At 39.3% G+C, this 24,794-nt stretch overlaps 1 protein-coding gene across 2 annotated transcripts in view; it reads right to left on the bottom strand.

Moving 5' to 3' along the window:
• Positions 1–401: 401 nt before the first annotated feature.
• LAMB4 (laminin subunit beta 4) overlaps positions 402–24,794 on the bottom strand; it is a 108,073-nt gene continuing 83,680 nt past the window's right edge. For both annotated transcript variants that reach the window (XM_030932777.1, XM_030932778.1), the window contains exons 29-34: positions 23,042–23,186; positions 16,839–17,046; positions 13,655–13,793; positions 10,280–10,453; positions 8,510–8,663; positions 402–1,027 (exon numbers count right to left, since the gene is read on the bottom strand). In XM_030932777.1, the coding sequence (XP_030788637.1) occupies positions 888–1,027; positions 8,510–8,663; positions 10,280–10,453; positions 13,655–13,793; positions 16,839–17,046; positions 23,042–23,186 (960 nt within the window). In that variant the 3' untranslated portion in view covers positions 402–887. The remainder of the gene's footprint in view (positions 1,028–8,509; positions 8,664–10,279; positions 10,454–13,654; positions 13,794–16,838; positions 17,047–23,041; positions 23,187–24,794) is intronic.

Genomic DNA, 24,794 nt, shown 5'->3' with positions numbered 1-24,794 from the left:
ATGCGTTTGCCTTTATGTTAATAAACATGTGATGCCTAAAAAAAAAAAAAAAAAAAAAAAAAAGTGAAACCAAACTCCCTTAAAATAATCTTTCTGAAGGATAGCTTTCACAAACAGAAGCAATTTGTTCTATTATAAATCATACATTCAAAAAAAGTTAATGTGAAATCAGACTCATTTTGAAATGAGACAATATGATCTTTTATACTAAACAATAAGAACATGATTGTTAGTCTTTTAAAAATAAGCAACACATTTTACAGCAAAAATGTCCACTGATAAATGAGGAGAAGTAGTTCAATATTTATCTTTTTGAATATTGTTCCAGTGCCATTTGGGGAAAACAGAATCCCCTGGTTGAGAATGAGTGTGTAGGAAAGTAGGTATAAAAGCAAGTTACCTTTTGAATTCTATGCAGTTTATTCACAAAAGAATAATTTTACAAATAAAAGTAAATCCAAATACACGTAAAATATAGGACAATCTAGTATATGCCATCCATATGTATTCCATCCTAGTATTGGAGATATTTATTTAATGTTTAGGTTTATTTGACTGAAATCATTATTAGTAAGTAGAGTACTTACTAAAATTTCTACTTGTTATATGGAACCTGTTATTTTTAAGTTAGGAAAGAGAAAGGAAGGCAAGAGGAAAGGTTTCTGAAACTAGAGACAATCTCATTACTTTCCCCTTTCAATTATGAAGTGGCATTTTCCTGGTGACATTTCAACCTCCAACCACACTGAGCAGGTGTGTAATAAGGATGGGATGTGGGAAAGGAAGGTAGAAGACATTGTCAGTATTTCACAGGTTCAACAGAGCCCCATGGGCTTGTACATCAGAAACCAGAAACAAAGGCACAAGCTTTTGCACTTTAACTCTGCCTAGCTATAGCACGTAGCATATTTTTTTTCTTGTTCAACAATTTCATTTTTAATGGCAACAACTTGATCTTCCAATATTCTCAGTTGATCAGCTTTTGCTTGTCTACTTAGATTCAAATCTTGGATTTTCCTTTCTAAATCTGAAAGTAGAAAACGAAAGAAATGATACATTTCCATTTGATAGATTCCTCCTGGATATCCACATTATACCAAACACAGGGATTTGCGCGCCTCTCAAATATATATTTAGTTTTCTGTTTGGAGTCAATGGATAAAACATCTATTTTCATCAGGCTTCTCAAGGTTTTCATTTAAATTAGAGCAAACTGACATTTTTGTCTAAAAACTTTTATATCTAAAGGCATTTATCAATGTGAGGCTGTAGTTGGTTAGAATTCATTAGACATGAAAAGACAGATAACACTTGATGGGACTTGCTGAAGTGCTGTATTTCCAAAGGTTTGTTCTTATTATTTTAGCTTCATTTTAAAACATGTTCTTTACTTTAGTGTTTTCCAATCTTTCAGAAAAAAAGACTGACTTTCATGTGTTCATTCTTCTTCCCTGCTGATACTGAAGTCCCCGAACAGTAACAGCTAAGTGATGCCTTTCTTGGCTTCACTCCTATCCATCCATCAATCCATTGATCCATCGACCCATCCATTGACCCATCCATCAATCCATTGATCCATCCATCCATCCATCCATCCATCCATCCATCCGTCCATCTGTCCATCCATCCATCTATACATTCATTTATATATTCTTCATTCAACAAATATCTGGAAATTCTAGTAAACCTTAACAAGGAGTCCATATTAGCAGATACAAGATGCACAGAAAGCTACAGTTAATAATGTGAGGCAGCATTTTGCAAAGAAACTCTGACATTAGAGTTTTTGCAAAACTTCTAGAAGAGGGAAGGTAAATGTCTCACTTCACATGGTCAGATCACACATGAATACCAAGTTGGTTTGGAGTAATTGTCAAACTAACATGTGTTTAGAAAAAAGAATCAGATTGCTGAAGATACTTGAAACTGTCCTGTAAACAAACATTGAATTAACTGGTGATGTTTCATATGAGGAAGGCAGATTCAGGGCATGTGCCGTGGCTGTTTTCAAGTATCTGAAGGACCAACCTAGGAAAGCAGAGTAAATGTGTTCTCTGTCATCCTGAGGAAATAAAATGGAAAAAGCTCCATGAAGGAAGATTTTGTCTAAATATAAAAAACTCTCTAGGAGTCATGGCTGCTCAAAGACAAACGAGCTGCTGTGGAAGGTGGTGAGTGTTCTGTCACTAGATGCCTGCCTGCCTGCCTGCCTGCCTGCCTGCCTTCCTTCCTTCCTTCCTTCCTTTCTTCCTTCCTTCCTTCCTCCCTCCCTCCTTCCTTCCTTTCCCTTCTTTTTCCTTCCTTTCTCTTTTTTTCTCTCTCTCTCTCTCTTTCTTTTTTTTTGACAGAGTTTTGCTCCTGTTGCCCAGGCTGGAGTGCAATGGCACGATCTCAGCTCACGGCAACCTCCGCCTCCCGGGTTCAAGTGATTCTCCTGCCTCAGCCTCCTGAGTAGTTGGGATTACAGGCATATGCCACCACACCTGGCTAATTTTGTACTTTTAGTAGAGATGGGGTTTCTCCATGTTGGCCAGGCTGGTCTTGAACTCCCGACCTCAGGTGATTCACCCACCTCGGCCTCCCAAAGTGCTGGGATTACAGGCATGACCCACCGCAACTGGCCGAAACTTTCAAATATAGGTCATTTGGGATTGAAAAGGGGATTCGATGTTGAAACCGTATTTGAACTAAAGGAAAAGTAAAGGCCTCTGTTTGTACCAGGAAAGTTAATATCATTGAACTGGTTACACCAGACCCATTCGTCATCCTCATCTGTGTTCTGGAAAGTTACCCTTCCTGGATGACAGCACTTGGCTCTCTTGACCTCTGGCTTTCATTCACACATAGCCAATGGACAGTGCCAACAAATGGTCAGAGGATGGGAGGGTGAGCAGTCTCCATCCCAGTTCAGCACAGAGGTGTGGGCAGTTCTTCCACCCCTCAGGCTCCTGTGGGGTGGCCTCTTTGCTAACACTCTGGTGTTCACAGGGCTCTGGTAACATTTCTGTTTCCCTGGCCCCTTCAGATATAGACAGGCTAATGCCTTCTCACTGCTGCTAGTCACCAAGTACCTCCACAGCCTTAGTGGGTTCCCTTCATTCTTGTGCATTCTTTGTAGTTCTTCCCATCAAGAAGTAGAATCTACTTACCCTGTTCCTACTCCCATGCCCCCAAATCTGGGCTGGCTTTGTAAGTTGTTTTGACCAATAGAACGTGGAAGAACTGATGGTGCAAGACCTCAAGAACCTTTCATCCTCTCTTCTTACTCTTGTGGTGCCCTGAAACAATCATGCTGTAAAGCAGCCTGGGATAGCAGACCACGTAGAGAGAGTGCCAGCATCTCAGCCACACCTGGCCCTTAACAGGCCATCAGCCAAATGCAGCTGCTTGAGAAACCCAGGTGAGACTGGCCAAAGAACCATCCAGGCAACCCACAGAAAAGTAAGAAATGGTGGTTATTCCAAAAAAAGTCCAGGACCAGATGTATTCACAGCCGAATTCTACCAGAGGTACAAAGAGGAGCTGGTACCATTCCTTCTGAAACTATTCCCATGAATAGAAAAAGAGGGAATCCTCCCTAACTCATTTTATGAGGCCAACATCATCCTGATACCAAAGCCTGGCAGAGACACAACAAAAAAGATAATTTTAGACCAATATCCCTGATGAACATCGATGCAAAAATCCTCAATAAAATACTGGCAAACCGAATCCAGCAGCACATCAAAAAGCTTATCCACCATGATCAAGTGGGCTTCATCCCTGGGATGCAAGGCTGGTTCAACATATGCAAATCAATAAACATAATCCAGCATGTAAACAGAACCAAAGACAAAAACCACATGATTATCTCAATAGATGCAGAAAAAGCCTTTGACAAAATTCAACAGCGCTTCATGCTAAAAACTCTCCATAAATTCGGTATTGATGGAACGTATCTCAAAACAGTAAGAGCTATTTATGACAAATCCACAGCTAATATCATAGTGAATGGGCAAAAACTGGAAGCATTCCCCTTGAAAACGGACACAAGACAGGGATGCCCTCTCTCACCACTCCTATTCAACATAGTGTTGGAAGTTCTGGCTAGGGCAATCAGGCAAGAGAAAGAAATAAAGGATATTCAATTAGGAAAAGAGGAAGTCAAATTGTCCCTGTTTGCAGATGACATGATTGTATATTTAGAAAACCCCATCGTCCCAGCCCAAAATCTCCTTAAGCTGATAAGCAACTTCAGCAAAGTCTCAGGATATAAAATCAATGTGCAAAAATTACAAGCATTCTTATACACCAGTAACAGACAAACAGAGAGCCAAATCATGAGTGAACTCCCATTCACAATTGCTTCAAAGAGAATAAAATACCTAGGAATCCAACTTATAAGGGATGTGAAGGACCTCTTCAAGGAGAACTACAAACCACTGCTCAATGAAATAAAAGAGGACACAAACAAATGGAAGAACATTCCATGCTCATGGATAGGAAGAATCAATATAGTGAAAATGGCCATACTGCCCAAAGTAATTTATATATTCAATGCCATCCCCATCAAGCTACCACTGACTTTCTTCACAGAATTGGAAAAAACTACTTTAAAGTTCATATGGAACCAAAAAAGAGCCCATATTGCCAAGACAATCCTAAACCAAAAGAACAAAGCTGGAGGCATCACGCTACCTGACTCCAAACTATACTGCAAGGCTACAGTAACCAAAACAGCACGGTACTGGTACCAAAACAGAGATATAGACCAATGGGGCAGAACAGAGCCCTCAGAAATAATACCACACATCTACAACCATCTGATCCTTGACAAACCTGACAAAGATAAGAAATGGGGAAAGGATTCCCTATTTAATAAATGGTGCTGGAAAAACTAGCTAGCCATAAGTAGAAAGCTGAAACTGGATCCCTTCCTTACACCTTATGCAAAAATTAATTCAAGATGGATTAGAGACTTAAATGTTAGACCTAAATCCATAAAAACCCTAGAAGAAAACCTAGGCAATACCATTCAGGACATAGGCATGGGCAAGGACTTCATGTCTAAAACACCAAAATCAATGGCAACAAAAGCCAAAATTGACAAATGGAATCTAATTAAACTAAAGAGCTTCTGCACAGCAAAAGAAACTACCATCAGAGTGAACAGGCAACCTACAGAATGGCAGAAAATTTTTGCAATCTACTCATCTGACAAAGGGCTAATATCCAGAACCTACAAAGAACTCAAACAAATTTATAAGAAAAAAACAAACAACCCCATCAAAAAGTGGGCAAAGGATATGAACAGACACTTCTCAAAAGACATTTATGCAGCCAACAGACACATGAAAAAATGCTCATCATCACTGGCCATCAGAGAAATGCAAATCAAAACCACAATGAGATACCATCTCACACCAGTTAGAATGGTGATCATTAAAAAGTCAGGAACCAACTGGTGCTGGAGAGGATGTGGAGAAATAGGAACACTTACACTGTTGGTGGGACTGTAAACTAGTTCAACCATTGTGGAAGACAGTGTGGCAATTCCTCAATGATCTAGAACTAGGCATACCATTTGACCCAGCTATCCCATTACTGGATATATACCCAAAGAATTATAAATCATGCTGCTATAAAGACACATGCACACGTATGTTTATTGTGGTACTCTTCAGAATAGCAAAGACTTGGAACCAACCCAAAAGTCCATCAATGACAAACTGGATTAAGAAAATGTGGCACATATACACCATGGAATACTATGCAGCCACAAAAAGGGATGAGTTCATGTCTTTTGTAGGGACATGGATGCAGCTGGAAACCATCATTCTCAGCAAACTATCACAAGAACAGAAAACCAAACACTGCATGTTGTCACTCATAGGTGGGAACTGAACAATGAGAACACTTGGACACAGGATGGGGAACATCACACATTGGGGCCTGTCGTGGGGTGGGGGGAGGGGGGAGGGATAGCATTAGAAGATATACCTAATGTAAATGATGAGTTAATGGGTGCAGCACACCAACATGGCACACGTATACATATGTAACAAACCTGCACACTGTACACATGTACCCTAGAACATAAAGTATAAAAGAAAAAAAAGAAATGGTGGTTATTTTAAGCCATTACATTTTGGGGTAATTTATTGTGCAGTGAATGAATGACTGAGACAACTCCACTTCTAAATACTTTATCCAAAATTATGCCCAAGTATGCTTTCTGTTTCTTGCTGGGACCCAGACTGACACCAAGTTCTGTGGAAGGACCCTGGCTGAAGAATGGAGTCCATTCCCCACTCTCTCAACATTGTTGGTGCCAAGGACTCCATACTGGGATCCAGGGGTTCCTCTTCCTAACAGAGGGGAACAGGCATAGCCTTGTGGTTCAGCCCCTTCTCAAGTGGCAGCATGGGGAAGACAGCCAAATCAATGTCTCATTTTTCTATCTTGCTGAGTTCTGAAAACAGCCTCAAAAGGAAAAGAGAAAAGGCAGTAGAATGCCTTATTTTAGACCTCCCTGAGAAGCCCTGTAGCTTCAACTTCTCTTCCAATCTAATTTCAAGAACTATAAAAGCTGTGGTCAATGGGGATCAGTGGAAACAATTTGTATATGACATAAAAACAGGACAGAAATATTCTCCCCATGTTTTTGCTCCTATAGTAAGGAGCAAGTTCTAGGATTAAAAAAACTGACTTTCATGGTATTGTCTACGGAATGCAAGGTTAAAAAAATCTGTTTTTCTGAATCTTTCTTAGTGTTTCGTAGTTAAAACAAAATTTTAACGAAAATACTTAAAAATGAAAAAAATTACCCACAAGCCTGCTGCTTTTAAAACAATTATATAAGTGCAAGAAGCAGTGGTTTCTTCTTCACTCCCACTGCCTCCCTAGAGATAACTAATGTTAGCAGTTTGGTATGTATTTTTCCTGACTTTGGCCCATACTAATGTTCCATTTTCAGTTTTTTCATGTCATAGTGATGATATAAGTGGTTGTAAGACCAAAGACTCATTTGATAATAAAAAAAGAGGCATTTATAAGTGAGGAGTTTTGGTTACTTTAATATTTTGAGAGTTACTTATACTCCTAGTTTTAAAGTTTTGGAAGATAACAAATACAACCAGGGGTATATTATAACTATACAATCATCATCTGATATTTTTTGATGGTTAGATGATTGCCCCCAAAAATCATAAATATCAATTGTGTAAAAAAAGATTCTGAGTAGCTTTCTGATTGTATGTATTCTATGTTTCTTGTTTTATTTTGTTTTGAGACAGAGTCTCTCTCTGTTGTACAGGCTGGAGTGCAGTGGCATGATCTCAGCTCACTGCAACCTCCACCTCCCGCGTTCAAGTGATTCTCCTGTCTCAGCCTCCCAAGTAGCTGGGATTACAGGCATATGCCACCATGCCTGGCTAATGTTTTTAATTTTTAGTAGAGATAGAGTTTTGCCATATTGGCCAGGCTGGTCTCAAACTCCTGGGCTCAAGCAGTCCATCTGCCACAGCCTCGCAAAGTGTTGGGATTACAGGTGTGAGCCACTGCACCCAGCCTGTATTCTATGTTTACAACACTTTGTGTGCATCAGAATGTCCATTTAGATCAAAATCCTTGTCTAGAATATGATTCTTTCTGGGTTGCTATCCAAAGATATATGCTAGATGACCTAGTGCCCTAGATTATATTGACTCTTTTGGAGAGTTACTTTCATGACAGGAAAAATAAACAACATAGGTTAGAACAGCGTTTCTCAATCTCAGCACTATTGACATTCTGGGCAGGATAACTGTTTGTTTAGGCAGTTGTCTTGTGCATTGTGGGATGTTTAGCAACATCCCTGCCCTCTACCCACTACATGCTAGTAGTTCCTTCTAGGGTGACAAGCAAAAATGTCTTCAGACATCTCACCCCCAGTTGAGTTGAGAACAAAGTTAGAAAAAAAGCTTTTTTTTTTTTTTTTTTTGGAGATGGAGTCTTACTCTGTTGCCCAGGCTGGAGTGCAGTGGCATCATCTTGGCTCACCACAACCTCCACCTCCCAGGTTCAAGCAATTCTCCTGCCTCAGCCTCCTCAGTAGCTGAGACTACAGGCGCCCACCACCATGCCCGGCTAATTTTTGTATTTTTAGTAGAAACGGTGTTTCACCATGTTGGCCAGGGTGATATCGAACTCCTGACCTCAGGTAATCCACCCGCCTTGGGCTCCCAAAGTGCTGGGATTACAGGTATGAGCCACTGTGCCCAGCCAACAAAGGGCATTTCAAGGTGACCAAAGGAAATCTCAGTTTGTTTTGACTAATGCAAGGCAGATGCTCATTAACCTTTCTAGGCAAATCCATGCAAGAGGCTTGTTAACTTCACAGTCCCCAAAATCCAAGACCAATTTCGACTTCTTTCTCCTCAGTAGACCCATGTGATAAAACTGTAAGCTGACATTGGTATAAATTCTACCAGTAAGGTAGAGTACCAGGATGTTATTATCAAATTGGCAGGATGGATAAAAGAATAGATACCTGTTATTCTTCTTATCTTGTCCTCTGTATCTCCAGCCAATTTTTCTGCAGCATCTTTTAGCTGTTTAACTTTTCCTAATGTTTCCTTTGTTAGTCCTGTAGTGCTTGTCTTACGCTGGAGCATAGCATATTGTTTTTTCAGCTCAACAAATTCCTGTAACAAGCAACACTCACATAATGAGAAAATATGTATAAAGCATGTACCTATATGCATGATGATTCTCCTAATACCATTCATAGAAGGAATACAGAGGAAACCTTAATCCAGTCAATACGCTTGAGTCGCTCTGATATTTCCAGCAGAGTTTTATTTGCATGTTTGTTTCTTCAGGTTGAAAAAAATCTCAGCTTCTATTAAAAATAAAACTTCTTTGTTCAAAATAGCAATTGTTATTGCGTGTTGAGGCAAGTATTTCTGAGGCACCAACTGGTTGTTCTGCACTATGTTAAGGTAGGATGTGGAAGACAGAAATGGCCCAATCCCATCCTTGACAAATCTCTGGTTCAGTTCAGTCAATCAGTTGTACATGCAAAATGAAGGACAGAGTGAGTGATGAAGATTTAGAAACAGCAAGGATATGTTATTTGGTTGGCAAAAAGGTGAGAGAGAAATGAGGTAGGAAGGGAGGCAGGTGGGGAAGTAGAAGTGTAGTATGGAGACCTCCCTTGAATAGAATGGAAATCTTTGGGTTAGCTTGTGTGTTGACAACCTAGAAGCTTAAGTAGATGAATAAAGGCCAGAGCCAGAAATGAAATATGGAAGTGGGAACAGGGTGAGTAGAAAGTACCTTTCTTGGCTGGGTATGATTGCTCACGCCTGTAATCCCAGCACTTTAGGAGGCCGAGGCGGGCGGATCACGAGGTCAGGAGATCAAGACTATCCTGGCTAACATGTTGAAACCCCGTCTCTACTAAAAATGCAAAAATTAGCTGGGCGTGGTGGTGCGTGGCTGTAATCCCAGTTACTCAGGAGGCTAAGGCAGGAGAATCGCTTGAACCAGGGAGTCAGAGGTTGCAGTGAGCTGAGATTGAGCCACTGCATTTCAGTCTGGTGACAGAGCAAGACTCTGTCTCAAAAAAAAAAAAAAAAAAAAAAAGAACTTTTCTCAATCTCTGTTCCACAGAAAATGTTCTCAATTCCTCTCAGTGGAAAGTTTACCCAGCACGTTAGGAATTAACAGCAGGAGAATAGACCAATTGTAAAAACACTAACATTTTTCTTTTGTTTAGGCAACTATATTAATGCAACCAACCAAAGATTTCTTGCTAGGAAAATGAGCTGATAGGTTCTTTCAGCAACCTAAATTAATGGTCCACTTTCCACAACCGTTTAATTAACTCATTCTGATTTTTGTAAATTGATGTATTTTCTTTGGCAGGTGACTTTCATTTATTGTTTTCTTTATATGCTGTGTGACTGAATGAGAATAGAGGGCAAATACATACAATTCAGACAAACAACATAAATTGTGAAAGTTTGGAAGTTCAGGGCAAATTTGATTTATGGACTGTTTGACCAGGATACCACTAAGAATAATAGGATAGAGAGATGGGGGCGGGGAAACACTCCAACACGATTTGGCCAGGGACTTCTGCCATCTACAGACAGAAGATCCTTTGTGTATCAGGATCCCCTCGAAGATATACCATTGAGTCATGGACCAGCACAAAGGAAACGCTGAGAAACGGCACAAAAATCTGGGGTTAAAGGACTATCTTTCAAAGAAGCTCTGTTTTTCTGCTCTTGGTGGCAGTGGTAGAACTAATGACCTTCTCAAGACTCCCAGCCTGGTGTTGGGCAGATTCAGCCTGAACTTTCACATTGACAGCGTGGTCTTCATGCCTTTGCAACTTGGTCTGTAGCAGGGAAAGTCCATCCTCCAGCCCTGATCGCTGCTTTGCTGACTCCAGCTCATTCTTCATTTCCCTGGTTTGATTTTCAGCCTGTTGTTGATTTAAAGACCAGAAAGGGACAATCTCTTTATGAAACAAACAAGAAGATAAATGATATATTAACCCCTTGAAAAATATGCTGGGTATAAAGGAAAAGAAAATAGTGCCTTCACTTTTTCTGTTGCATGTATTTAAAATGTTATATTAAAATATTTCAGATAGGGGTCTGAGAAATACAATGTTAGCCTGGTGTGGGGTGCGTGCCTGTAGTCCCAGTACTCAGGAGGCTGAGGCAGGAGGATTGCTTGAGCCCAGGAGGTTGAGGATGCAGTGAGCTATGATTGTGCCACTACACTCCAGCCTGGGTGACAAAGAGATACCTTGTCTCAACAACAACAACAACAACAACAAATAAAAAATAAAAAATATAACAAATACCCATGTACCCACCAGCCAGTTTAAGAATAGAACATTAACAATGTGCTAAGGCCCTCCGCGTACCACTCCCCATTACATCTTCTCTCTCTCCCCTCAAAGACAACCACTGTCTTGAATCTAATTTTTGTCATTCCATGTATCTCTGTAGGTTTTTTTCTACAACCTATGCAGTATTCCTAACAATATATAGTATTTAAATTTTTTCACCTTATACAAATGTATATTTCTGCAAGTTGATTTTCTAAAATGAAAAGTTATGAAAATTATGCTTATCTAAGTCATTTAAGCTAATCTACATAGCTCTAGTTCATTCATTTTTACCAGTTTAAAGCATTCCATTGTTTGAACATACAACAATATATTTTCTATTCTCCAGCTGGTGCAAGTGGCTTCTAATTTTTTCCCCTTACAACCAGTAATAATACTTTATGCCTGTTTCTTATTTCAATGTCTATATTGATCATATCAAATCCTATTTAAATATTTTTCAAATATAGCTGGTTGTTAGCCCTTGTCTCTTGTTTGTTGGTCATACTTTCATACTTTCTTAGATTTTCTTAAACATAGTAAACATTCTTATTTTGTATTCTGTATCTAATAATGGTAATATCCTCTGTCTCTTGTGTCCTGACTTTGTTGTTCATTATTTCTGATGACTCTCATTTAAAGGTAATTTGTGCCTGGGCACAGTGGCTCATGCCTATATTCCCAGCACTTTGGGAGGCCAAGGCAGGTGGACCACTTGAGGTCAGGAGTTTGAGACCAGCCTGGCCAACATGGTGAAATCTTGTCTCTTCTAAAATTATAAAAATTAGCCGGGTATGGTAATATGTGCCTGTAATCCCAGCTATTCAGGAGGCTGAGGCAGGAAACTGGCTTGAACCCAGGAGGCGGAGGTTGCAGTGAACCAAGATTACGCCACTGCACTCCAGCTGGGGCGACAGAGTGCGACTCCATCTCAAAAACATAAAAAAAAATTTTAAAGAGGCAATTTGTATTTACATGTTTGGGGGAAATTCTTGATGGCTAGGTTTTAAGGTCATTCCTTTGGAGGGGATTTTTGTTTGCCTCTCTTAGGCATCTGGGAGTACTACCAACCCAGGGCTACTTCAAATGATACTAGGGTTTTGAGGGCCACCCAAGTAGTATAAATTCTAGCCTCCAAATTGTATGGGAGCCACAAATTGTGGTTAGCAAAGCTTAGTGGAAATGTCACTCCCCAATTCAGGGGCAAGTTTTTCTACTGGCTCTGGCTCTGTGTGTGTGTGTGTGTGTGTGTGTGTATGTGTGTGTGTGTGTGTGTGTGTGTGTGTGAGAGAGAGAGAGAGAGAGAGAGATTTTTAATATTTCACTAAGAATTTTGCCATTTGGGGTCCCAGTTCTATGCAAGAATCTTGTTGTCTCCTGTGTGGCTTTTGCTTTCTGTCTTACATACATGGTGACCATTAAAACCCAAAGCTTTAATGCTCCAGGGATTGGCAGATGCCTGCTGCCTGCTGTCAAGTTAGTGCTTGATTACCTCTGAATTCATGCTTTCCTGTCATTTTTGGCCTCTGAGACTATCAAAAGTTTCTTACTAATTCAGCTATGCATTAAAAAATCTAAATAGCCAATCTAATATTTTCATGTGTTTTTTCAACTACCAGGGTTCCTTAGGATATTGGCTCACCATATTTTTAGAAATGGAAGTCCCTTCCTGTACCTTTGGGCATATGTAGGGGTTTGCCTAGAGCAGCAGCCTGCAAACTTTTTCTGTAAAGGGCCAGCTAGTAAATGCTTTATACTTTGTGGACTATAAAGTCTCTATCCCAAATATTTAACTCTCTGTCATTGTAGTGCAAAAGGAGCCATAGACAATACAGCCTGTGGTCATGTTTTGCTATCCCTTGTTCTAAGTATATGCCTAAAAGGGGAAATCCTGGGGCCTTCCTTTTTCCTACCCTATATATGTAACCTCTTCCTATCCAATCCCTTTATTTCCTGGTATATTACTTCCTGTTCTGTTGCTTTCTGCTTTTTGTTGTTGTTGTTGCTGTTGTTTTTGAGACAGAGTCTTGCTCTGTTGCCCAGACTGGAGTGCAGTGGCGCAATCTCAGCTCACCGCAACCTCCACCTCTGGGAAGAGCGATTCTCCTTCCTCAGCCTTCCAAGTAGCCGGGATTATAGGTGCCCGCCACCATGCCTGGCTAATTTTTGTATGTTTCGTAGAGATGGGGTTTCACCATGTTGGCCCGGCTGGTCTTGAACTCCTGACCTCAGGTGATACATTCGGCTCAGCCTACCAAAGTGCTGGGATTACAGGTGTGAGCAACCATGCCTGGCCAAATGGAGCATTTCTTTTGAATGAGATTTTTTTTTTTTTAGTTTTAGGATACTCTGATGAGATTTCATGCACATTTAATTACAAGAACCTTACAACAGTTAACTCTCATTTCTTTGGTTTGTGAGCTTTTAAAAAGTCTATTCCTTTCCCCGGTGTCAGAAGGGAGATGCTCTGACCTCATATCTACCACTAATTTGCTGTGTGACCTTAGGCAATCACCTAAGCTTCCTGAGTCTTAGTTTCCTCATTTCCAAGCTGGTGTTAGTACCTGCCTTGGTACAACCCCAGAATTGGTCACTATTAATACGACGATGCTGAGAAGTGCTCTGTAGAACATTAAATACATGCATGATACTACCCAAATCTTATTTTATCCTCATAATAATCCCATCAGACTCGTAAAGCAAGCATAGCATTGGCATACGTAAAAAGTACTGTGATGTTTCTACCCTCAAAACCTATTTCAGGTTAGTTTCAAAGAGGACAAATACCTGCAGCACATTCTTTTTTATTTTTGTTATATTGGCAGTCAGCTGTGTAATGGTAGAATTTGCCCGTCCGTGAGTGATTTGAGCTTGTTGCAACTGGTTCAACGTTTTGTCAAGATTTAATAGAACATTTGCTGCTTTCCTAAGGTAAGATATTAACATATCAGATTAGATAAATACACAATTATTCACTTATTTCACCTTGAGAGAGTTCACTTGACTCAACCAAATACTTTACTGAATTATTAAGTAAATTTAAATTACTCTTAAACAAGAGAAAGTGCTGAAGTCTTCATTTTGAGAAATAGGTATATTTAAATGCCAACAAAAGAAAACCCCACACACGTATATATTCATACCCAGTAGACACAGATTTTGTTAAATATGGAAATTAAGGATACAGGTCTTGTTTCTTTTGATTTGTCGTAAGTAGAGAGGTTTGGGGTGATGTAACTATCAATCTTTGCAAATAAAAACTATCCTGTGAATTCCAGTTTCCCTGATGTCTTAAATGTAAGCTACACTTTCTCAATCTCTATTGGAGTGGGGGGTTGGGAGGGTCAAGAGGCCCCACAGAGAGCAAAGAGAGGACTACAGGCCCTGCATTTTCAGGCTTGTTTATTCAGTTAGCTAAGCTTCACTGACATTCCAGCCACTAAGAAGCCCAGTCAAAGGTTAAAATCACAAGCATTTCAACTGATATGGTCTTTCTGCAGAAAGGAACTCACCTCAAGTCAACAATCACCAAATACTTAGATCTGTGGGCTCAAAACCACCTTGAGAAGAATGTACTGAGGGAGGGAAATATCAGACAGACCTTTGCAGAAGCATCATTAGAAATGTGTGTGCCCACAGTAGAGTTAGCTATATTGCAAAATATTCCCTTTATCACCCAGCTCATCCTTTCCTCCTAGTGGTAATCTGTTTCCCTTTCTAAACTTCAGGAGCCTTCCTTCCTCATCATCTCACTGTCACCAGCATTTCATTTTTGTGACATTCCTAGGGTACCAGTGTCCATTTTTTCTATTCCCTGCCACCATTATCTTTTTATTATATTCTTTTTTTCCTTTAGATTTTTAATTTACTACTGCAGGTCAGGCATGGTGGCTCATGCCTGTAATCTCAGCACCTTGGGAGGCTGAGGCAGGTAGGTTGCTTGAAGCCAGGACTTTGAGACTAGCCTGGACAATATAGTGAAACCCCATTTCTACTAAAAATACAAAAATTAGTTGGGTGTGGTGGTGCATGCCTATAATGCCAGCTACTCAGGAGGCTGAGGCATGAGAATCACTTGAATTCGGGAGGTGGAGGTTGCAGTGAGCTGAGATCATGCCACAGAACTAAAGCCTGGACGACAGAATGAGACCCTGTCTCAAAAGAAAAAAAAAGAAAAAGATTTTCAGTGTACTGCTTATTATAGCAAATTTAGAAAATACCCAAAAAAGAAGAAAAAAGTAAGAAGGGGATCTTGCCGTCTTTTAAAATGTTAGGATATTGTAGCAAAATTTTTTATTTTCATAATTCAGATCCTCTTTCATGTATAAATTGTTACCTGCTTTTTGTTTTTCAACTTCCTGTTCAGTTTGGATGTTACCTGCTTTTTAAAAAGCATTACCATTGAACTATAAGAACCTCTGCCTGTTATTAAACATCTTATATCACCTTTTTTTTATTTTTTGAGATGGTGTCTCACTCTTGTCACCCAGGCTAGAGTGCAATGGTGTGATCTCAGCTCACTGCAGCCTCTGCCTCCCAGGTTCAAGTTCAAGCAATTCTCTGCCTCAGCCTCCCGAGTAGCTGGGATTACAGGCTCATGCCACCACACTGGCTAATTTTTGTATTTTTAGTAGAGTCAGGGTTTCGCCATGTTGGCCAGGCTGGTCTCTAACTCCTAGCCTCAAGTGACCCACCTGCCTCGGCCTCCCAAAGTGCTGGGATTACAGTTGTGAGCCACTTCACCCAACCTATCAGTATCACTTTTAATTGCTGTGTGACTACTTGATTTTTTTTTTTTTTTTGAGACAGAGTTTTGCTCTTGTTGCCCAGGCTGGAGTGCAATGGCGCCATCTCCGCTCACTGCAAACTCCGCCTCCCCAGTTCAAGCGATTCTCCTCCTCAGCCTCCCAAGTAGTTAAGATTATAGGCATGTGCCACCATGCCCAGCTGATTTTGTATTTTTAGTAGAGACAGGGTTTCTCCATGTTGGTCAGAATGATCTTGAACTCCCGATCTCAAGTAATCAGCCCGCCTTGGCCTCCCAAAGTGCTGGGATTACAGGCGTGAGCCACCGTGCCCTGCCTACTTAATCCTTAAGTAATTGCTGTGCAGTTAATCTTCCTGGTTTTAAATATTAAACCTGGAAGGGGTTGGACTTTTGGATGAACCTGGTGCACTTCGTTTGTACATGTGGATGATGAGACAGTGATAATGGGTCAGATCTCAGTGATGGGGGGTGTTGAGATGGCCACCACCTAACTGATCCTGTAACCCTGACCCACAGCACCCCATGCTCATAAAAACATCAACATGACTTTTTTTTTTTTTTTTTTTTTTTTTTGGTTGGCTAAGTCAACAGGACAAAAGGCAAGAGTTAGTTAATTCTGTCTAGCATAGGTATCATTTTCATCTTGCAGTACTCCTGGAACTCTAGTGTCCATTTCTTCTGTTCCCCATCATTACATTGGGTTGGTGCAAAAGTAATTGTGGTTTTGGCCATTACTTTCAATGGCAAAACCTGCAAATACTTTTGCACCAACTTCATATCTTTTTACTGAGAATGTACTGAGGGAGTGAAATATCAGACTTTTTAAAAAGATTTTCATTTCAAAGTACTGCTTAGTATAGTAAACTTAGAAAAATCTATACCAATATTCCAACCACCTATTAAAATATTGGCATATAATGAGTATTTAACATTTATTGGTATGCATTGGTATAAAAAGGTATCAGGCCACTGGAAAGGCATTTCGAGTCTAAGAAAACAGGAAGAAAGCATCTCTGAACCCTGCCGCCCAGTCACCCAGCTTCCTGGGGTATCTCCAAAGAGAGCTCAGCCCTCAACTTGGACACTGAACTCTCAGAAGGTAATTTCATTTGAATGCTATAGCTCCCTAGGCAAATATTTTCCAGATATCCTTTCAGCAGATGGTCTGTTAGAGCAAGATAAGAATATTAATACAGTACTTACTCAGCTGCTTTGGCCTTCACTAGAAGCTTTTGGGCTCCATCTGCTTCTTCATTTAGCCTGTTTTCATCTGACCTGTAATCCTCACAGAGTTGCATAAGTTTCTGTATTTTGTCAAGTTCATCGGTTAGATTTTGGGATGGAATTGGTAGGTGAATGTCAAGTACACCATTTGCAACCTTCTCGATGTCTTCTGGAGGCATGTTTTCCTCTTAAATAAGAAGGAGGGTTTTAGGTAATCATGTCTCCCTAACAAATACTGTATCTTAAAAGTATAACCACAATGATGTCTCAGCCAACTGCACTAGGATTTGATTATGTGTTCCTAGAATACAGGGATTAGATTGTAGGTGTCCCATAGATTCTTCTTCATCCTCAGCTGTCCCTTGTCTCTGGAAGAAACACTACTGGCTGAGTGCTGAATACTTGCTGAACAAGTGATTGTTGGAAAAACAAAATACTACAGACTTGGAACATTGTGTGTATTCTACAAAATGCCCTGAGAATGATTTATTATAAGTACATACTCAAAAGCAATCCCTAACATGTTTAGATACCTGTCATGAAAATTTAAGCACAGTAAATGAGACATTGGAGAAGCACTGCGTTTGAAGTCAACAAAACTGGATTCTGGTCCTCCATGACCTTAAAAAGGCTCACAATTTTTGGTCATCTATGTAATTGGGTAATTGTACCTGATACTACGACTCAAAGGCCTATTCTGGGATTGGAGTGAGACAATACAGAGTAAAGAAATATGTTAATAGCATGTTATAAATAAACTTTTTTTTTCTTTTTTGAGAGAGAATCTCACTCTGTTGCCAGGCTGGAGTGCAGTGGTGGTGCAATCTTGGCTCACTGCAACCTCTGACTTCCTGGTTCAAGTGATTCTCCTGCCTCAGCCTCTTGAGTAGCTGGGATTACAGGTACGCACCACCATGCCCAGGTAACTCTTTTGTATTTTTAGTAGAGATGGGGTTTCTCCATGTTGGCTAGGATGGTCTCGATCTCCTGACCTCATGATCTGCTCACCTTGGCCTCCCAAAGTGCTGGGATTACAGGTGTGAGCCACCGTGCCCCACCAAAGAAACTTTCAAATACATCCATGCTCTACTTTCCAGAAAAGCAAATTTGGCCCCTATTGAGAACTAAAGTGGAAGATGAACTGTTAGAGCAAGCTTGTTTGACCCACAGCCCGGGGCCCACATGTGGCCCAGGACGGCTTTGAATTTGGCCCAACACAAATTCGTAAACTTTCTTAAAACATTATGAGTTTTTTTGTGTGTGATTTTATTTTTATTTTTAGCTCATCAGCCATTGTTAGTGTTAGAGTATTTTATGTGTGGCTCAAGACAATTCTTCCTCTTCCAGTGTGGCCCAGGGAAGCCAAAAGATTGGATACCCCTGTGTTATAGCAAAGCCATTTGTCACTCTCCAGCTACTTACTGAACACCTACAATTCCTATAGGGAAGCTAGAGATGAACTAGACGTGGATCTTCTCCTCAGGCGGCTTGCCATCAGGTGAGGACCTATAAGTCATTATATACAAATATTGATCACAAAGGAACAGAAGTGATCAATATAAGGCAAAATGCTATGGGGTTCAGAGGAAGGAGAAAATACTCCAGGAAGGACTTCAGGTGCATTGAAACTGGGCCTGGGAGGACAGCAGGTTAAACTTGTGGAGACTGTGGGATGTGGGGAGGGGTAAGAGATATTCTAAACTGAGAGAATTACAGGAGCTAAAGCTCATGGTGGTACAAGAAACTGCATGGATCACTCTTGGAAGGACAGTAGGCTGCTTAGAAGGGCTGGGAGCAGATGGCACAAGTCCCTGTGTCAGAGGCTGAGGAACTTAGACTTTATTCAGAGAATAGTGGGAGCCAAAAATGATTTTCAGCATTTGAGTGACATGACATGAGTATATATTCTGCTTGTAGTCATTTTACTTTAGCTATTTTTCTTAATATAAATGAAATAGTTTACTTGCTGTAATATTTTTGAAGCAATGTGACAAGAATTTTTTTGTGAGTAAAGTAAAATGACATTTTAAATAGAATCAGGGAGTTGGCTCTTTAAAGAAACACACTTTTTCTTTTTCTTTTTTTGAGACGGTATCTTGCTGTATCGCCTAGGCTGGAGTACAGTGGCATGATCTCGGCTCACTGCAACCTCCGCCTCCCGGGTTCAAGTGATTCTCCTGTCTCAGCCTCCCGAGTAGCTGGGATCACAGGCGTGCACCACCACATCCAGCTGATTTTTATATTTTTAGTAGAGACAGCATTTTGCCATGTTGGCCAGGCTGGTCTCAAACTCTTGACCTCAGGTGATCCACCTGCCTCGGCCTCCCAAAGTGCTGGGATCACAGGTGTGAGGCACCACGCCCAGCCAGAAAGAGCAGCTTTTTAATTAAAAAAGTTCTAGTACATCATACTGAATGGGCAAAAGCTGAAGCATTCTCCTTGAAAACCAGCACAAGACAAGGATGCCCTCTCTCACCACTTCTGCTCAACATAGTATTGGAAGTCCTGGCCAGAGCAATCAGGCCAAAGAACGAATAAAGCATACCCAAATAGGAAGAGAGGAAGTCAAACTATCCCTGTTTAAAGATAGCATGATCTCATATCTAGAAAACCCTGTAGCCTTGGCCCAAAAGCTCCTTAAGCTGATGACTTCAGTAAGGTCTCAGGATACAAAATCAATGTAGAAAAATCACTAGCATTCCGATACATCAACAACAGTCAAGCCAAGAGCCAAACCAGGAAGGCAAACTCATTCACAACTGCCACAAAAAGAGTAAAATACCTAAGAATACAGCTAACCAGGGAGGTGAAAGATCTCCACAGGGAGAACTACAAAACACTGCTCAGAGAATCCAGAGTGACTTAAACAAATGGAAAAAGATTCCATGCTCATAGATAGGAAGAATCAATATCATTAAAATGGCTACACTGCCCAAAACAATGTGAACATTCAAGGTTATTCTTATCAAACTACCAATGACATTCTTCACAGAACTAGAAAATATATTTTAACGTTCATATGGAACAAAAAAAGAGCCCGACTAGCCAAAGCAATCCTAAGCAAAATGAACATAGCTAGAGGCATCATGCTATCTGACTTCAAGCTATAATACAGGGCTACACCAAAACAGCATGGTGCTGGTACAAAAAAACAGACATATAGACCAATGGAACTGAAAAGAGAGTCTGGAAATAAGATCACACACTTAGAAATATCTGATCTTTGACAAAGTCAACAAAACCAAGAAATGGGGAAAAGACTCCCTCTTCAACAAATGGTGTGAGATAACTGGCTAGCCATATGCAGAACACTGAAACTGGACCCCCTCCTTACATCTTATATGAAAATTAACTCAAGATGGATTAAAGACTTAAAGGTAAAACCCAAAACTATAAAAAACCTTGGAAGGCAACCTAGACAATATTATTCAGGACACAGGCATGGGCAAAGATTTCATGATAAAGATGCTAAAAGCGACTACAACAAAAGCAAAACCTGAGAAATGGAATATAATTAAAGAGCTTCTGCACAGCAAAAGAAACTGTCAACAGAGTAAACACAACCTACAGAACGGGTGAAAATTTTTGCAAACTATGCATCTGACAGAGGTCTAATATACAGCATCTATAAGGAACTTAAATCTACAAGAAAAAAACAACCCCCTTAAAAAGTGGGCAAAGGACATAAACAGATACTTTTCAAAAGAAGACATGCTTGGGGCCAACAAGTATATGAAAAAAAACTCAACATCACTGATCATTAGAGAAACGCAAATCAAAACCACACAGAGGTACCACCTCACACCAGTCTGAATGGTGATTATTAAAAAGTCAAAAAATAACAGATGCTGATGAGATTGCAGAGAGAAAGAAACACTTATACACTGTTGGTGGGGGTGTAAATTAGTTCAACCATTGCGGAAAACAGTGTGGCGATTCCTTAATGACCTAAAAAAAGAATTAAAATTCGACCAAACAATCTCATTACTGGGTATATACCCAAAGGATTAGACATCTTTCTATCATAAAGACACACTCACATGCTTGTTCATTGCAGCATTATTCACAGGAGCAAAGACATGGAATCAGCCTATATGCCCATCAATGATAGACTGGAAAAAGAAAATGTGGTCCATATACACCATGGATACTATGCAGACATAAAAAGGATGAGATCATGTACTTTGCCAGAACATGGATAGAGCTGGAGGCCATTATCCTTAGCAAGCTAACACAGGAGCAGAAATCCAAATACCGCATGTTCTCACTTATAAATCGGAGCTAAATGATGAGAACACATGGATACATAGAGGGGAACAACACACACTGGGACCTTTTAGAAGGTGGAGGGTGAGAGGAAGGAGAGGATCTGGAGAAATAACTAATGAGTACTAAGCTTAATACCTGGGTGATGAAATAATCTGTACAACAAACCTCTGTGACTTGAGTTTACAAACCTGCATATGTACCCCTGAACTTAAAGGTTAAAAAATAAAGTTCGAATGAAAAGTGAATTTACTTCAATCACTTATTCATTTATCAAATAGTTATTCATATTTATTATGAGATTATAGATTCAAATTTTTATATATAGAACTTTCAGGAGAAGTGATACATCCCTTTGTTAATAAGGCATTCAGATTTCAAGAAAAATATTAAGGTGGTCAAAGAAAAGCTGAATAGTATGGTCATCATGTAATGTAATGATAATTTTATTGGGGCTTTATAGCCAGGCAAAGAGGAGAAGCAAGAGGTGGGTAGAGGGCACTGCAAGGCATGAAACCTTCCTGATCACCAGGGCTCTAGGGACACTGAGCAGTAAGAAGTTTCTTGTATGAAAAAAGATTTTTCTCTATGCCTAGTTGTAATAATAGTTCTTTATGCCTTTAGTTTTAATAATCTGGACATAGATTTCTTTCAATTCCTCAAGTTAATTAAAGTAAAATATTTATTAGAAATGTATTCAGTAGCAATGAAGAGTAATAAGAGGACAGGCTCTATGATCCAGCAAACTAGGTAGAAAGGAGGTCATGTAGACCCTGTTCCACCAGTTCATGCGATTAGTTTAGCAACTTTGATTTTGATGTTTGTTTTGGTGCCTTTTCAGTCCAGCCTAATCCTAGACTTGAGTCCAGTCAATACTGATTCATCCAGCTAAATCATTGAAAGTTTGCTTTTGAATAAACAAAATGTCCAGTAGACTGATTCTACCCCATTTGTTTTTACTATTTTTGTCAAAGGTAATTTCCACCTAATTTTTGTTTATCTTGAAAATAACAGCTAGAAACCGCCAATTTCTAGAAACACTGAGATAGGAAAAATCAAAAAACAAAAAATCTTGGCCATAGGGGTCTCTCACACATATTAAGTAGAATAATGAAATGATTAAAGAGATTGTAATGGATGCTGCAATTGCCAATTCATGTATAAAATGTTAAATTATTGAATTCGGAAAATGGTTATGGAAAATAAAGCCTCTTCAGATTAATCATATATATCTGTGTGTGTGTGTGTGTGTGTGTGTGTGTGTGTGTGTGTGTGTGTGTAGAGAGAGAGAGAGAGTAAGGTTTCAGGTCAATTTCCAGCTTCAGTACTTGATGTTTTAATCTTCACTGATTCTCTGGAGTTTAAAATGAGCCTCTCCCAAAGTAAGGTATAAAGTACAATAAATCAGCTACTTTTGGTCAGCCACAGAGAACCAACAAAAGAAGATTTGGAAAATAGTCAATAATAGCTAATAGGCAAATTTTTAGATGCCAACTCACTATGATATTTGATATCTAATTAAAATTCAACATATCTTGATCTCATATCATTTCTGTCAGCAAAGAAAATTACCGAATCCTGATGTTAGGGAATCTGATAGAATTGTCGTGTTGAACTTTCCTTTAAAAAAAAACATAAAATAACTTTAAACACAAAGTTCATATGTTTGGAATTTTAACTAAATTCTAGCATTTGTTACCACATTTATCTTTTACAGAAAGCTGTAATGTTTTGGCACAGAGTTGGTATTTTGAGATTATTCTCATTAAGGAATTAAAAACCAAAGGGTGTATCATTTTTCTGATTTAGGCTTGTCATTTCCAATTAATGTAATTAGGAACTGGCTATGATGTTTGACTACACATTAAAAAAGGGAAAAAAACAAAAACTAGTCCTAATATATTTTTTTAAATTACCTAACAAAAAGTTTTTCACTTTTTTGATGAAAAGATTGATTTTTTCTTCTTCAGAGTCACTTTGGTTTCTTGTATTTCCCAGTTTTTCCCTTAGCTGTAAGGCATTGTTTTTGGAGACTTCTGCCAGTTTACTTATATTTTTGATCTGGAATGAGAAAAACACAGTGAAGAAAACACTCAACAAAGGCATGTTCTTTGATGTTTAATTATTTAGCTGGACCAAATAAAACTGTCACTAAAAACTAAATGAAAGTCTAGATAAACCATAGATTCATTTGCAAGGAATCTTTTACAAGGTGATTACTATCTCTTCTCATTATCATGTTTTCTTAATATCATTAATTTATCTTTTAGAACATTATTGACCTAGTGCTAATAAATTTTTCTAATATAAGTCTAAAACACAAATTTTGTTTTAATGGGGCTTTAGCATTCTTTAATACCAACTTTCACAGAAATTACATAGGACTACTTACCTGCAGTGGTCATCATGTTTAATAGGTTGAGAGCATTTTCTTTCATGTAAGTTAAAATGTTACTCTTCTAAACATTCCTCACATTCAAGTAATGTACTTTCTTTGAAAACTAACAAAAAAGCATTCCTCCTCTTAATAAATGAGCTTGAACTGAGAGTGGGCTACAAAGATAAATTCCAGACACTTTGTACTCTTGGTAGAGGAAGGATAGGAATAATAGGCTAGCAAACTAGAAGTGCAAATTCTTAACTGTGTGATCTGAGAAAGGTCATGGACTTTTTCTAGGGATTCCAACAAATTAGAGAGAGACAAAAAACCCAGAAGCAACAGGACAATATTGCCAACAAGCTGAGCTTTATTGAATAAATTAATTGTGACAGAAGTAGGGCTAATTAGGATCAAACATAATTATGAAAAAAAAAAATCCACTGGGCACGGTGGCTCACGCCTGTAATCCCCAGCACTTTGGGAGGCCAAGACAGACAGATCACTTGAGGTTAGGAGTTTGAGGCCAGCCTGGCCAACATGGTGAAACCCCATCTCTACTAAAAATACCAAAATTAGCCAGGCATGGTGGCGTGTGCCTGTAATCCCAGCTACTGGGGAGGCTGAGGCAGGAGAATCACTTGAATCCAGGAGGCGGAGGTTGCAGTGAGCCGAGATTGTGCCACTGCACTCCAGCCTGGGCCAGACAGAGTGAGATTCTTGTCTCAAAAAAAAAAAAAAAAAAAAAAAGAAAGAAAAGAAAAAAAGTTCCCTTTATTTCCCCACAAAAGGAGCCTGCTTAATTTGAGACAAACAGATTTTTAAGAAAATGATTTAAATTTTAGTCATTGACAAATGATAAAACAAAAAAGTATTTACATGATTAAAAATGTGTATCTTTTTTTTCAGAGTTGATACTTAATTCTCTAGAACTTTCTTAGCTTTAAAATGGATAATAGTAAGAATGGATTGCAGTAAAATGAGAATTCCAGAAATAAAATACCCTAGGCACTAGCAAAGCACCAAGTGATACAGAGGAAATCTCGGTGTAGGTTAGTTGATACCATATTCAGAAAGAAAGAGATCATGAAATTACTTCACTCTTAAAACATCCCTCTGCAATCCATCTTCTGTCACAACTGACTCCTGAGAATTCTCTCACAATCTCTTCTGGCACTCTTCCTCCTTCTAATCAAGAGGAAAATAGCACACCGTTTTATCAACATGACATCCCCTCTCATCGTTTTCCAATTCTCCATTTATGTGCTGATTAAACTAGATTCTGCTAATAT

The sequence above is a fragment of the Rhinopithecus roxellana genome, chromosome 6, assembly GCF_007565055.1.
Source record: "Rhinopithecus roxellana isolate Shanxi Qingling chromosome 6, ASM756505v1, whole genome shotgun sequence".
NCBI lineage: Eukaryota > Metazoa > Chordata > Mammalia > Primates > Cercopithecidae > Rhinopithecus > Rhinopithecus roxellana.
This window is presented reverse-complemented; position numbering and strand designations above follow the sequence as displayed.